The following is a 14,127-nucleotide window of genomic DNA, read 5'->3' on the forward strand; positions in this document are numbered from 1 at the left end:
AGAGTTTGCCTATAATAATCAAATACATACGGCGAAAGGGAAGTCGCCCTTCCAAATTGTGTATGGTAAACAGCTTAAGCCACCATTACCCTTGCCTGTACCCACCTCCTCACCTGCCGCTCAGTTAACCGCTGACCAACTGAGTAAACTTTGGACCTCTACTCAACACTGACTTCAGAAAGTCGCACGTACTGCTAAGCGCTACTATGATCAACACCGGAAACCCGCATTTTCTTTTCTCCCGGGCGATCGTGTGTGGCTTAGTACAAAAAACATTCATTTGAGACAACCTTCCAAGAAACTGTCACCCAAGTTCTGTGGCCCCTTTCACGTAGCAGAAAGGGTAGGTCTGGTCTCCTATCGCCTACGACTTCCCACCACTCTAGGCATCCATGATGTCTTCCACGTCTCCCTGTTAAAACCAGTGATTCTTTCCAGATTTCATCCCAGGCCACTCGAAGACGGTTCCACCACCGCAGCTGAGGATCCCACATTTCAGGTACGAGAGGTCCTTGATGCTCGATTTGCCAACAGGCGTTGGGAATACTTGCTGGCCTGGGAGGGTTGTGGGAACGAGGACAATATGTGGGAGCCTGCCCGCAATATTTTGGACAAGACCCTCCCTACAGCAGTTCCATCTAGACCATCCTGACAGGCCGAGTCCCTTGAAGAGGGGGCATAAAGGGGGGGGGGGGTACTGTTGCGGTCCCGGTTGCTAGGCTAGCGACCAGGTCCTTACCTTTTCGCCGGCTCCCCCACGCTCGCCGCGTTCCGCAGCTCCCAGGGCCGACCCGACCGCGTGGCAGCGGCTCTCCCCACGTGGAGATGCCACTGAGGCCCGTGCCTGACTCCTCCCCCCACTGGGGAACGCGCGCGCGAAGGAACAGCTTTTGTAGGTCCAGCACCCGGAAGTGCTGAACCTCCCCGTTTTTGACGTCTGACGCCGGCTGGCTATTTAAACCAGCGTCTGCCTCCCTTACCTTGCCTTTGCAACGAGGTCACTCCTTTGAGTGCTTAGTTGCTTCCAGCTCCGGTTCCTGCTTGTTCCAGCCGTGCCTTGCTTCCAGCTCCGATTCCTGCTTGTTCCAGCCGTGCCTTGCTTCCAGCTCCGGTTCCTGTTCCAGCCGTGCCCTGCTTCCAGCTCCGGTTCCTGCTTGTTCCAACCGTGCCTTGCTTCCAGCTCCGGTTCCTGCTTGTTCCAGCCGTGCCTTGCTTCCAGCTCCGGTTCCTGCTTGATCCAGCCGTGCCTTGCTTCCAGCTCCGGTTCCTGCTTGTTCCAGCCGTGCCTTGCTTCCAGCTCCGGTTCCTGCTTGTTCCAGCCGTGCCTTGCTTCCAGCTCCGGTTCCTGCTTGTTCCAGCCGTGCCTTGCTTCCAGCTCCGGTTCCTGCTTGTTCCAGCCGTGCCTTGCTTCCAGCTCCGGTTCCTGCTTGATCCAGCCGTGCCTTGCTTCCAGCTCCGGTTCCTGCTTGTTCCAGCCGTGCCTTGCTTCCAGCTCCGGTTCCTGCTTGTTCCAGCCGTGCCTTGCTCCCAACTCCGGTTCCTGCTTGTTCCAGCCGTGCCTTGCTCCCAGCTCTGGTTCCTGCTTGATCCAGCCGTGCCTTGCTTCCAGCTCCGGTTTCTGCTTGATCCAGCCAGGTCTTGATTCCAGCCCTGGTTCCAGGTTTGCCTTGTCTTCAGCCAGCCATGATCCTCGGACTTCCTCACGATTCTCCTTGTCTTCAGCCAGCCACGACCCTCAGACTTCCTCGCGATTCTCCTTGCCTTCTGCCAGCCACGACCCTCGGACTTCTTCACGATTCTCCTATCCTCAGCCAGCCTCGACCTACAGACATCACCGGATCTCCTAAGTCCCAGCGACCCGGACCCCTACGGGCTTCTCCTGGGGGGTCTCGGGTTTCCAGGGCGAAGACTTCACCAATTCGCTCCAGCTTGGGTCCGCCTCCCGGCTCATTAACAACTATTGGACTTTGTCTCTAATCAGCCGGCCCAAGGATCCACTAATTGACTCTCTCCATAACATACTGTGACTCTCTCTTCCATGTGTATCCCTGATAATCCATGAACCTTCTCCAACACCTTCTTTAGTAGATACTATACATTTATTCATTATGCCCATTACATAGAAACATAGAAATGACAGCAGAAGACCAAATGGCCCATCCAGTCTGCCCAGCAAGTTTTCGCACTTTTTTTTTCTCTCATACTTATCTGTTACTCTTGGCTCTTAGTAACCTTTTTTATTCAATTTCCCTTCCACCCCCGCCATTAATGTAGAGAGCAGTCTTGGAACTGCATCTAAGTAAAATAGCTTAATTAGTTAGGGGTATTAACCACCGCAATAAGTAAGCTATACACATGCTTATCTGTTTATCCAGACTATGTAATTGAGTCCTTGTTGGTTGTTGCCTGAATATAGATCCACATTTCTTCATTCCCCCTGCCGTTGAAGCAGAGTGTTATGCTGGATATGCGTGAAGTGTCAGACTTTCTCCCCCTGCCGATGAAGCAGAAAGCCATGCTGGCTTTGCATTGAAAGTGAAGTATCAGTCTTGCTCCCCTGCCGTTGAAGCAGAGAGCTATGCTGGATATGTGTGAAGTGTCAAACTTTCTCCCCTGCCGTTGAAGCAGAGAGCTATGCTGGATATGCGTGAATTCCTGCTGAATATTTATCATACTATTCCTGCTGAATATTTATCATACTATTACCATTCACAACTGTGTCATATTTATTCATTTGATTACCTATGTACCGTTTCATAGTCTTATTTTTTCACTTGCTATTCTAATGTATCAATAGGCTGAAATGTAAATATTGTGCTGTTCAATTTCTCCCCTTCCATCCCAAGTTTATTTTCCTTGTTTTTTGTAACTTTCCCTCTCCCTTTTTCTGATTCACTGTATTTAAAGTTCAAGGTTCTTATTGAAAATATTGTTTTTTACGTTACGTTATGCTTTACACTCCTTGTTATTTGTAAACCGGGTTGATGTGATGCCTATCATGAAACTCGGTATAACAAAAACAATAAATAAATAAATAAATAAATAAGTGTCAGACTTTCTCTCCTGCCGTTGAAGCAGAGAGCTATGCTGGATATGTGTGAAGTGTCAAACTTTCTCCCCTGCCGTTGAAGCAGAGAGCTATGCTGGATATGCGTGAAGTGTCAGACTTTCTCTCCTGCCGTTGAAGCAGAGAGCTATGCTTTATATGCATTGAAAGTGAAGTATCAGGCTTATTTGGTTTGGTTTGGGTTAGTATTTTCCATCTTCCCTTAAATGTTTCTCTGCTTCACCTCTCACTCTTAAAACCTTACCAATCTACTCCTTTCTTTCACTGACATATATTAGGGGGAATATTCATGCTGTCCACATTAAGAAAAAGATCATACTTACTTTTTACCCATGAGCTTTGCATCAATTTTCAGAGCAAACTTGCACATGCATTTATTTTGAAATTTTCCATGGGCACACCTGCGGGTAGACTTTAGTTGGCTGTGACAATACCTAACCCCCACCCAGACCTCCTGGGAGGGGGCGTAAGTTTTTAATTATTTGTTCCTCATCTGACTGTTCTGTTTTAACTTCGTGTACAAGTGATATTAAATTCATCCATAACTGAACTGTTTCCTGTTTTGAACCGCCTATCAATTGATCAATTCATATTGATCAGCTGAACCAAGGATCCACAAAATACCAGTATAACAGAACCTCTAAGATTACATTCTCAGAAATGCTCATCATTTCACATGCAGGATCCCAGATGCAGGCAGAGCTCCAGAGTCTCAATGCATGGATAAGAAAATAGTGCAGCTAAGAAGGATTTAGATTTGTTAGGAACTGGGGAACATTTTGGGGAAGGCAGAGTCTATTCTGATGGGGTAGGCTCCACCATAAGCAGAGTGGAACCAGGCTGCCTCTAACTTTTAAAAAGTAACTAGAGAAGCTTTTAAACTAGACTATGAAGGAAAGCTGACAGTCTCTCAGAAGCACATGGTTTGGAGGAAGGCATCAAAGTTACTTGCAAAACAGGAAAGTTAGAACATTTCATTAGAGAGGTTGTGGTTAAGGCTGAAGAAGCCCAGACGGCTGTAGACACAGGAGCGGATTTTAAAACAATACGCGCGCCGGTACTTTTGTTCGCGCCACCGGCGTGAACAAAAGCACACCAGATTTTATAAGATACGCGTGTAGCCGCGCGTATCTTATAAAATCCGGGGTCGGCGAGCGCAAGGGAGTGCACATTTGTGCAACCTGCGTGCGCCGAGCCCAGCGCGGCCTGCCTGTTCCCTCCGAGGCCGCTCCGATTTCGGAGCGGCCTCGGAGGGAACTTTTCTTCGCCCTCCCCCCACCTTCCCCTCCCTAACCCACCCCCCGGCCCTATCTAAACCCCCCCCCCTTAACTTTGCGCGCGTCGCCGGCAGCCCCGCTCCATCCTCCGGTCCCGGGGGCGTGGTACGGAGGCCTCGACCACGCCCCCGGGCCGGCGCCACTCCCCGGGCCCGCCCCCGAAATGCCACGGCACGCCCCCGGACACGCCCCCTCCCTCCCCGTTTCGAAAGCCCCGGGACTTACGCGCGTCCCGGGGCTATAGGCGCGCCGGCGCGCGCAGGGGTTTTAAAATCCGCCCCAAAGAGCACACAGATGTGAATGATGCTACATTGCCTGTATCATTTGCTAATAAGAAGGTTGTAAATACAAAGAGAAATGAAAGCACAAATAAAAAAACAGACTTCAAAATGTCTGTTAGCAAATGCCAGAAGTCTGAACAGTAAGATTGTTGTTAGAATGTACTGCATTATTCGAGGATATAGATATGATAGGTATTTCACAAACATGGTGTAAAGAGGATAACCACTGTGACACCAGGATATAAATTATATTGCTGAGGTAGGGCAGATCAAAGTGGTGGAGGGGTGGAACTGTATGTAAAAGATGGCATAGAATCAAGCATGATAAAAATCCTGCGGGACACAAAATGTATCATGGAATCTTATGGATAGAAATTATGGGCCGGATTTTATAAAATTGCACCAGGCGCGAACAAAAGTACGCTGGATTTTATAAGAAAAAAAGGGCCTTTAATCATTTACAAAATGATGATTGGCAGGGCATTCCAGAAAGTTGCCGCCTACTTTCCAATAGATGACTGGGTTTGACAGCAGGCACAGCCAATGATGAGAGGGGGTAGATAATAATACAAAAGATTTGCCAAATAAGGGAGACTACCTTTTATTTAAACTTGAAATGTTACTGTAAAACCAGAATTTTAATACAAACAAGTAGCTGAATTGGCAATTCCTGTAAGAGAGGGATCACATGCTCCCATGGCTGGCCGCCTAGAGCAAGGTAGGCAGCGGAGATTTGTAAAACGTGTACAGCTTTAAGGTGGGAGCAGAGTAGCCCAAAAAATAGGGAATTGCAATAATTTAAGGTGGTTAAACAAACGCTTGGATAATAGTATGAAAGTCAGAGGGGTTCAGTATCCATTTTAAATGACAGAGCAGCCATCATTATAATATCCTGAACAAATAATTTGTTGGATCTGCAGCTTAAAGGGAAGTCTACTGCCAAATTCAGGATCCAAACAGATTCCTTAAATGGAATAAGAGTGCCAAGATGGAAAGATGAGGGATATTATAATCAAGTAAGTAAGTGGCCTTTTTAGATAAACAGGCTGCTTCAGCGTTCACTAGATTTACCAAGAAATGATTAACTAAAGATAGACTAACGCAGACCTGATCCAAAACTGGCTTAGGGAAAGGAAGGAGAATATCATGATTGGAGAGTTGAAACATTATCTCATGGTGATCAAATACTGAACGGTAAATATTGAAAAGAGCAGAGGATATAACCAAACCCTGTGGTACACCAGCTGCAATAATGGACCAGGTGCAGGAATTGTTATTAAAACAGATTTATTGTCGGTTACTTAAAAAAAGATTCAAACCAGGCAAAAACAGAGCTTCCAATTCCAAACTGCCAAAGGTGTTTTAATAATATCAGATGTGTCAGAGAATCAAGGCAGAGGAAATAAAGGAATTCAGCGATTACTGCATTTCCACAATCAATTTTTGTAAGAAATGATTAGCTACCGACAAAAGCAACATCTTAGTGCTATGATTCTTATGGACGCCACAGTGATGCCATTAAAACCCAGAAGCATCTAGCTGTGAATATACCGCCTTTTCTAGGGCCCAATATTGAGCACTGGCCAGGTAAGTAACTTGGAGTTATTCAATGGTATGGCTATGCCGCTGAATATCCGCGTATATCTCGTTACTTAGCCGGAGAAGTTATATCCGGCTACATTAGACCAGCTCTTAGGCTGCTCTAACTTATCCAATTAACTTGACTGGATAAGTAGCGCTGCCCTGATCTGCCCACTGCTCGCCCATATATTAACCGGCTAAAAGATATCCAGATAAGTCCTACTTAACGGGCTTTGCGTACTGAATGTGCTATCAATATTTGGCCCATAAAATGTTGCCGATAGTTGAGAGATTAGAAATTGGTAGGGTATCCAAGGAGAGGTTGCCCCACTTGATCACAGGGTAAACAAGGGCCTTTTAAAGACAATCATGAACAATAGTGAAGATTTCAATAAGGATACTAAAATTGCAGAAATACCTCATGCAAAAGATAAAGGATTGAAGAGGGCCAGGGATCTAACTGATGAAATGATCATTAAGTTCTTGAAAGAGAATAAAAATCTTTCTCCCTCTCTGGTGCTTGCACTTTCAAAGGTCTCCCATGTGCTAATGGCAGCTGGAATCTAGCCAGATAAAAAGACGACTTCCAAGGAAGTAACTGGGAGGAGCTAGCCAGTTAATAGCAATATTCAAACTTATCTGGCTAACTCTAGACCTGCAGTTGATCAGGTCGAAAGATAGTCAGATAACGTAGTTGATTAACTTTAAATGTATTCAGGTATATTCAGCGGCATTGGTGCACCACTGGATATCCCTGCTAGGTTAGTCACAAAAGTCTTATCTACCTAACTTACTTAGCTGCCTATTTCTAAATATGGACCTCCGTGTTTCTCCAGGAGATGTGTAGTGCCCTGCTGCATACCCAAACAGTTCTCCCAAAAAGGAGAGATAAATCTTTCATTCCACCACCATTCTTTCCCTTCCACATTTACCCCACTCCCATCCCATTGCCATGGCTTCCCCTCTACATCTACTCCAGTGCTATGGCTACTCTCCACCCCTACCCTACTGCCATTTCTACTCCTCCCCATCCACCTCACTGCCACTGCTGCCCCTGCACCCCTTCCATATCCACTCCACTACAACAGGTGCCTCTCAACCCCTACTCCACCATTTTTACTCTTCCTTCAGTCACATACTTCCACCACACTTTCTTTCTCACACACCCCTGCTCTCCAACCTCTCTTTACTCCTCTTCCCTTCCTCCCCTTTCCTCATGCCTCTACCATCTCATTACTGCTTTTTCACCTTACCCTATTCTACCCAGTGTCTCTGCTTTTCCCCTCCCAACTCTGATTCATCATAAGAACATAAGAACATGCCATACTGGGTCAGACCAAGGGTCCATCAAGCCCAGCATCCTGTCTCCAACAGTGGCCAATCCAGGCCATAAGAACCTGGCAAGTACCCAAAAACTAAGCCTATTCCATGTTACCGTTGCTGTTCTCTACATATTCCTGACTTTTACTGTTCAGCTCCTCCCCCAACCTGATTTCCTCCAGCCCAGTACTTCAAATCTCTCTTTCTCCCTATACCATTAACCCTGCTATTTATTTATTTATTTGCTTTTATATACCGACATTCAACATGTGTAATCACTTCGGTTCACATGGAACGAGATAAGCGGGTTACATTGTAACAGGGTGTGGAACTTGGAGACATTGTAACAGGGTGTGGAGCTTGGAGACAATGTAACAGGGTGTGGAGCTTAGAGACAATGTAACAGGGTGTGGAGCTTAGAGACACTGTAACAGGGTGTGGAACTTGGAGACATTGTAACAGGGTGTGGAGCTTGGAGACATTGTAACAGGGTGTGGAACTTGGAGACACTGTAACAGGGTGTGGAACTTGGAGACACTGTAACAGGGTGTGGAACTTGGAGACATTGTAACAGGGTGTGGAACTTGGAGACATTGTAACAGGGTGTGGAACTTGGAGACATTGTAACAGGGTGTGGAGCTTGGAGACAATGTAACAGGGTGTGGAACTTGGAGAACATAACGGGGAGAGTAGTTTAACAAGCTATTAAAGGATAATTTTATCTCTAATGCTAATGCTTTGGCTCCTCTTTATTCTTTCCCTTCTCACTCAGTGCTGCCACTCCCTCCTCCTTCCCCTTTTCTCCAGCACAATGGCTCTGCTCTCTCAATTCCCTACTGCCTCCTCCCCAAATGAAGACCTCTGCTGGTCTGTGTGAGAACAGCTGGCATACGGATTTTGAGTGTGCAAGCTAGAACTGGACCAGAAAAAAACAAAACAGCAAGGGATAATTCCAATCGCTTCCTGCTGGCAGAGCGGGTGAAAGAAGGAGGTGAATGCCCATGCGGGAGAGGAAAAAGGATCAGGAGGCATGGAGAGAGGAAGGGATATCTGGAGCAAGTTGATTTGGAGTTTCATTCCTGATTCTTCTGTGCCACCTAGCTTTCCTCTGCCAGTGCCTGCCTCGGGGACTCTCCCACAGTGACATAGATGGCACTCATATTCTAGCAGCATGACCTATTTTGTCTGCTCCTGCTCTGGAAAGAAGTGGTTTGTGAAGACTTACAATTTGAACAGACATCTCCATAAGGCAGCGGCAACAAAGGTGAGTGCAATGCATGCTGGGTGTATCTCAGGATTGGATTTCGCTTATAAATCTGTTCCACGGCCTCACAATTCATGCTGCTTTCCTAAAAGAAAGGAAGAAAGGAACGTTGTGACTGATGAGTAAGTTATGTAACAATGATTAAGCATTGACTCTCAGAAGTCACTACTATTTGGAGATGGTAAAATATGCACTATAGGGGGCTCCCTTTATCCACTACAAACAGAAGTAAACAAAATGGTTCATCAAGATTGAATTAATAGCTGAAATTCAAGCCTCTCACTCTGCTACTTAACTGACAGAAACAGCAGCGATCAGAAAGATTTACTCTTTAAAGTAGGGTTTAGTTCAACATAGCATAACAAGTAGAGGAGCAGCCACTGATCAGAGGAGCAGATTAAGCACCAGGGAAGCCACCCTTCAGATCTCACTGTGCTCCTTCTAAGCTTGGGCAAGGCACTTCACTCTCTGCTGTCCCAAGTAGAAATTTAGGCTCCTATCTTCCATAAATACAGATAAGGAGAAAACTTTAGTAAATAACCCATTTAGACTGTAAGCAAGTAGGGAAAGGAAATGCCTGTGGTACCTGAATGTACCTGACTGAGCTATCAATGTAAGCTGTGAGCTAAATACAGAAATAAAATTTCAGATTTAAAGGTGACTCACTCATTTTAGCCAGTCATTTACAGGTGGATTTTCTGCCACAACCTAAAGGGCTAAGCTTGTAGTGAATTTAGCTGGATATAATTTGGTTCACTGTCATAGCAGACCATGAACAGCTGACTGAAGTTTTAGGTTTGAGCAGAGATCCACATACAATCCTCAAAGGGGACATGAGGGGTAACCTACATGGAGCAGCAGTTACAATCCTAAACAGAAAGTGAGGGGTAACCTGCATGGAGCAGCAGTTACAATCCTAAACAGAAAGTGAGGGGTAACCTGCATGGAGCAGCAGTTATTACACTAAACAGAAGGTGAGGGGGTAACCTGCATGGAGCAGCAGTTATTACACTAAACAGAAGGTGAGGGGGTAACCTGCATGGAACAGCAGTTATTACACTAAACAGAAGGTGAGGGGGTAACCTGCATGGAACAGCAGTTATTACACTAAACAGAAGGTGAGGGGGTAACCTGCATGGAACAGCAGTTATTACACTAAACAGAAGCTGAGAGGTAACCTGCATGGAACAGCAGTTATTACACTAAACAGAAGGTGAGGGGGTAACCTGCATGGAACAGCAGTTATTACACTAAACAGAAGGTGAGGGGGTAACCTGTATGGAACAGCAGTTATTACACTAACAGAAGGTGAGGAGGTAACCTGCATGGAACAGCAGTTATTACACTAAACAGAAGGTGAGAGGTAACCTGCATGGAACAGCAGTTATTACACTAAACAGAAGGTGAGGAGGTAACCTGCATGGAACAGCAGTTATTACACTAAACAGAAGGTGAGAGGTAACCTGCATGGAACAGCAGTTATTACACTAAACAGAAGGTGAGGAGGTAACCTGCATGGAACAGCAGTTATTACACTAAACAGAAGGTGAGAGGTAACCTGCATGGAACAGCAGTTATTACACTAAACAGAAGGTGAGGAGGTAACCTGCATGGAACAGCAGTTATTACACTAAACAGAAGGTGAGAGGTAACCTGCATGGAACAGCAGTTATTACACTAAACAGAAGGTGAGAGGTAACCTGCATGGAGCAGCAGTTATTACACTAAACAGAAGGTGAGAGGTAACCTGCATGGAACAGCAGTTATTACACTAAACAGAAGGTGAGAGGTAACCTGCATGGAACAGCAGTTATTACACTAAACAGAAGCTGAGAGGTAACCTGCATGGAGCAGCAGTTATTACACTAAACAGAAGGTGAGAGGTAACCTGCATGGAACAGCAGTTATTACACTAAACCGAAGGTGAGAGGTAACCTGCATGGAACAGCAGTTATTACACTAAACAGAAGGTGAGAGGTAACCTGCATGGAACAGCAGTTATTACACTAAACAGAAGGTGAGGGGTAACCTGCATGGAACAGCAGTTATTACACTAAACAGAAGGTGAGGGGGTAACCTGCATGGAACAGCAGTTATTACACTAAACAGAAGGTGAGAGGTAACCTGCATGGAACAGCAGTTATTACACTAAACAGAAGGTGAGGGGGTAACCTGCATGGAGCAGCAGTTATTACACTAAACAGAGGGTGAGGGGTAACCTGCATGGAGCAGCAGTTACAATCCTAAACAGAAAGTGAGGGGGTAACCTGCATGGAACAGCAGTTATTACACTAAACAGAAGGTGAGGGGTAACCTGCATGGAACAGCAGTTATTACACTAAACAGAAGGTGAGGGGGTAACCTGCATGGAACAGCAGTTATTACACTAAACAGAAGGTGAGAGGTAACCTGCATGGAACAGCAGTTATTACACTAAACAGAAGGTGAGGGGGTAACCTGCATGGAGCAGCAGTTATTACACTAAACAGAGGGTGAGGGGTAACCTGCATGGAGCAGCAGTTACAATCCTAAACAGAAGGTGAGGGGGTAACCTGCATGGAGCAGCAGTTATTACACTAAACAGAAGGTGAGGAGGTAACCTGCATGGAACAGCAGTTATTACACTAAACAGAAGGTGAGAGGTATCCTGCATGGAGCAGCAGTTACAATCCTAAACAAAAGTGAGGGGTAACCTGCGTGGAGCAGCAGTTACAATCCTAAACAGAAAGTGAGGGGTAACCTGCATGGAGCAGCAGTTATTACACTAAACAGAAGGTGAGATATAACCTGCATGGAACAGCAGTTATTACACTAAACGGAAGGTGAGGAGGTAACCTGCATGGAACAGCAGTTATTACACTAAACGGAAGGTGAGGAGGTAACCTGCATGGAACAGCAGTTATTACACTAAACGGAAGGTGAGGAGGTAACCTGCATGGAACAGCAGTTATTACACTAAACAGAAGGTGAGGGGTAACCAGCATGGAACAGCAGTTATTACACTAAACAGAAGGTGAGGGGGTCACCTGCATGGAGCAGCAGTTACAATCCTAAACAGAGGGCATGGGGGTAACTTGCATGGAGCAGCAATTACAATCCTAAACAGGAAAGAGTAGGATTAAATGGACAATTATGTCAGTGGAGGGCGTGGGCAGTGGAGTGCCTCAGGGATCTGTACTAGGACTGGTGCTTTTCATTATATTTATAAATGATCTGGAAAGGAATTCAATGAGTGAGTTAATCAAATTTAAAGATGATACAGAATTATTCAGAGTAGTTAAATCACAAGAAGATTGTGATACATTACAGGAGGAGCTTGCGAGAGTAGAAAATTGGGCATCAAAATGGCAGATGAAATTTAATGTGGTTAAGTGCAATGTGTTGCATATAGGGAAAAATAACCCTTGCTATAGTTACACAATGTTAGGTTCCATATTAGGAGCTACCATCCAAGAAAGAGATCTAGGCGTCATACTGGATAACACATTGAAATCGTTGGCTCAGTGTGTTGTGGCAGTCAAAAAAGCAAACAGAATTTTAGGAATTATTAGGAAGGGAACGGTGAATAAAACGGAAAATGTCATAATACCTCTGTATCGCTCCATGGTGAGACCCCATCTTGAATACTGTGTACAATTCTGGTCGTTGCATCTCAAAAAAGATATAATTGCGATGGAGAAGGTACAGAGAAGGGCAACCAAAATGATAAAGGGGATGGAACAGCTTCCCTATGAGGAAAGGCTGAAGAGGTTAGGACTTTTCAGCTTGGAGAAGAGATGGCTGAGGGGGGGATATGATAGAGGTGTTTAAAATCACGAGAGATCTAGAACAGGTAAATGTGAATCGGTTATTTACTCTTTCGGATAATAGAAGGACTAGGGGGCACTTCATGAAGTTAGCAATAGGCACATTAAGACTAATCTGAGAAAGTTCTTTTTCACTCAATGCACAATTAAACTCTGGAATTTGTTGCCAGGGGATGTGGTTAGAGCAGTTAGTGTAGCTGTGTTTAAAAAAGGATTGGATAAGTTCTTGGAGGAGAAGCCCATTACCTGCTATTAATTAAGTTGACTTAGAAAATTGCCACTGCTATTAACAGCAGCAGTAGCATGGGATCTTCTTAGAACATAAGAAATTGCCATGCAGTGTCAGACCAAGGGTCCATCAAGCCCAGCAGCATCCTGTTTCCAACAGTGGCCAATCCAGGCCACAAGAACCTGGCAATTACCCAAACACTAAGAAGAACCCATGCTACTGATTAAATTAATAGCAGTGGCTATTCCCTAAGTTAACTTGATTAGTAGCCATTAATGGACTTCTCCTTCCAAGAACTTATCCAAACCTTTTTTGAACCCAGCTACACTAACTGCACTAACCACATCCTCTGGCAACAAATTCCAGAGCTTTATTGTGCATTGAGTGAAAAAGAATTTTCTCTGATTAGTCTTAAATGTGCTATTTGCTAACTTCATGGAATGCTCCCTAGTCCTTATATTATTTGAAAGTGTAAATAACCGAGTCACATCTACTCGTTCAAGACCTCTCATGATCTTAAAGACCTCTATCATATCAGCTCATGCGCATGGAAGACCTGGATTCCCGACTTACGCCCCAGAGGCGTCGGCAATTTTTGGAGATTTGGGATGCTTACTTGCAGATGCTGCCACATCGCTCCAGAAGTTTAATTCTCAATGATTGATTTGGCGATACCTATGATTCATGGACGTGACCTGGACTAAATGGACTGCTGGCCTGCTGTGGGGGGGTGGGGGGGGGGATTTATAAGACACAGTATGTACAGCTGTATACTGTTCTTGCGGCGGTGCGGGTGCAGGGTATGACCCACACTGCCGTTCTTGTTTGTAATTTGTTTGAAATACAATAAAACATTTAAACTAAAGACCTCTATCATATCCCCCCTCAGCCATCTCTTCTCCAAGCTGAACAGCCCTAACCTCTTCACCATTTCCTCATAGGGGAGCTGTTCCATTTCTCTAATCATTTTGGTAGCCCTTCTCTGTACCTTCTCCATCGTCAAAAATCGTTAGAGTCGCGATACAATAGAAATTACCCCGATTTATCGTGAAAAATCGTAAATCGGGGGAGGGCGGAAAACCGGCACACCAAAACAACCCCTAAACCCATCCCGACCCTTTAAAACAAATCCCCCACCCTCCCGAACCCCCCTAAAATGCTTTAAATTACCTGTTGGTCCAGTGGGGGGGGGGGGTCCCGGCGCGATCTCCCGCTCTCGGGCCATCGGCGCCATTTTGGCTGCCACTAATATAAATGGCGCCGATGGCCCAATAAAAAAAACCCCCACCCGACCCTTTAAAA

The 14,127-nt window shown here is 45.4% G+C and overlaps 1 protein-coding gene across 1 annotated transcript in view; it reads right to left on the minus strand.

The window, feature by feature from the left end:
• Window positions 1–14,127, minus strand: part of LOC115093339 (unconventional myosin-X-like) — a 556,890-nt gene that overhangs the window by 188,899 nt on the left and 353,864 nt on the right. The window contains exon 34 of the mRNA XM_029604967.1: window positions 8,752–8,875. Within this exon, the coding sequence (XP_029460827.1) occupies window positions 8,752–8,875 (124 nt within the window). The remainder of the gene's footprint in view (window positions 1–8,751; window positions 8,876–14,127) is intronic.

The sequence above is a fragment of the Rhinatrema bivittatum genome, chromosome 6 (assembly GCF_901001135.1).
Source record: "Rhinatrema bivittatum chromosome 6, aRhiBiv1.1, whole genome shotgun sequence".
NCBI classification, from domain to species: Eukaryota; Metazoa; Chordata; class Amphibia; order Gymnophiona; family Rhinatrematidae; genus Rhinatrema; species Rhinatrema bivittatum.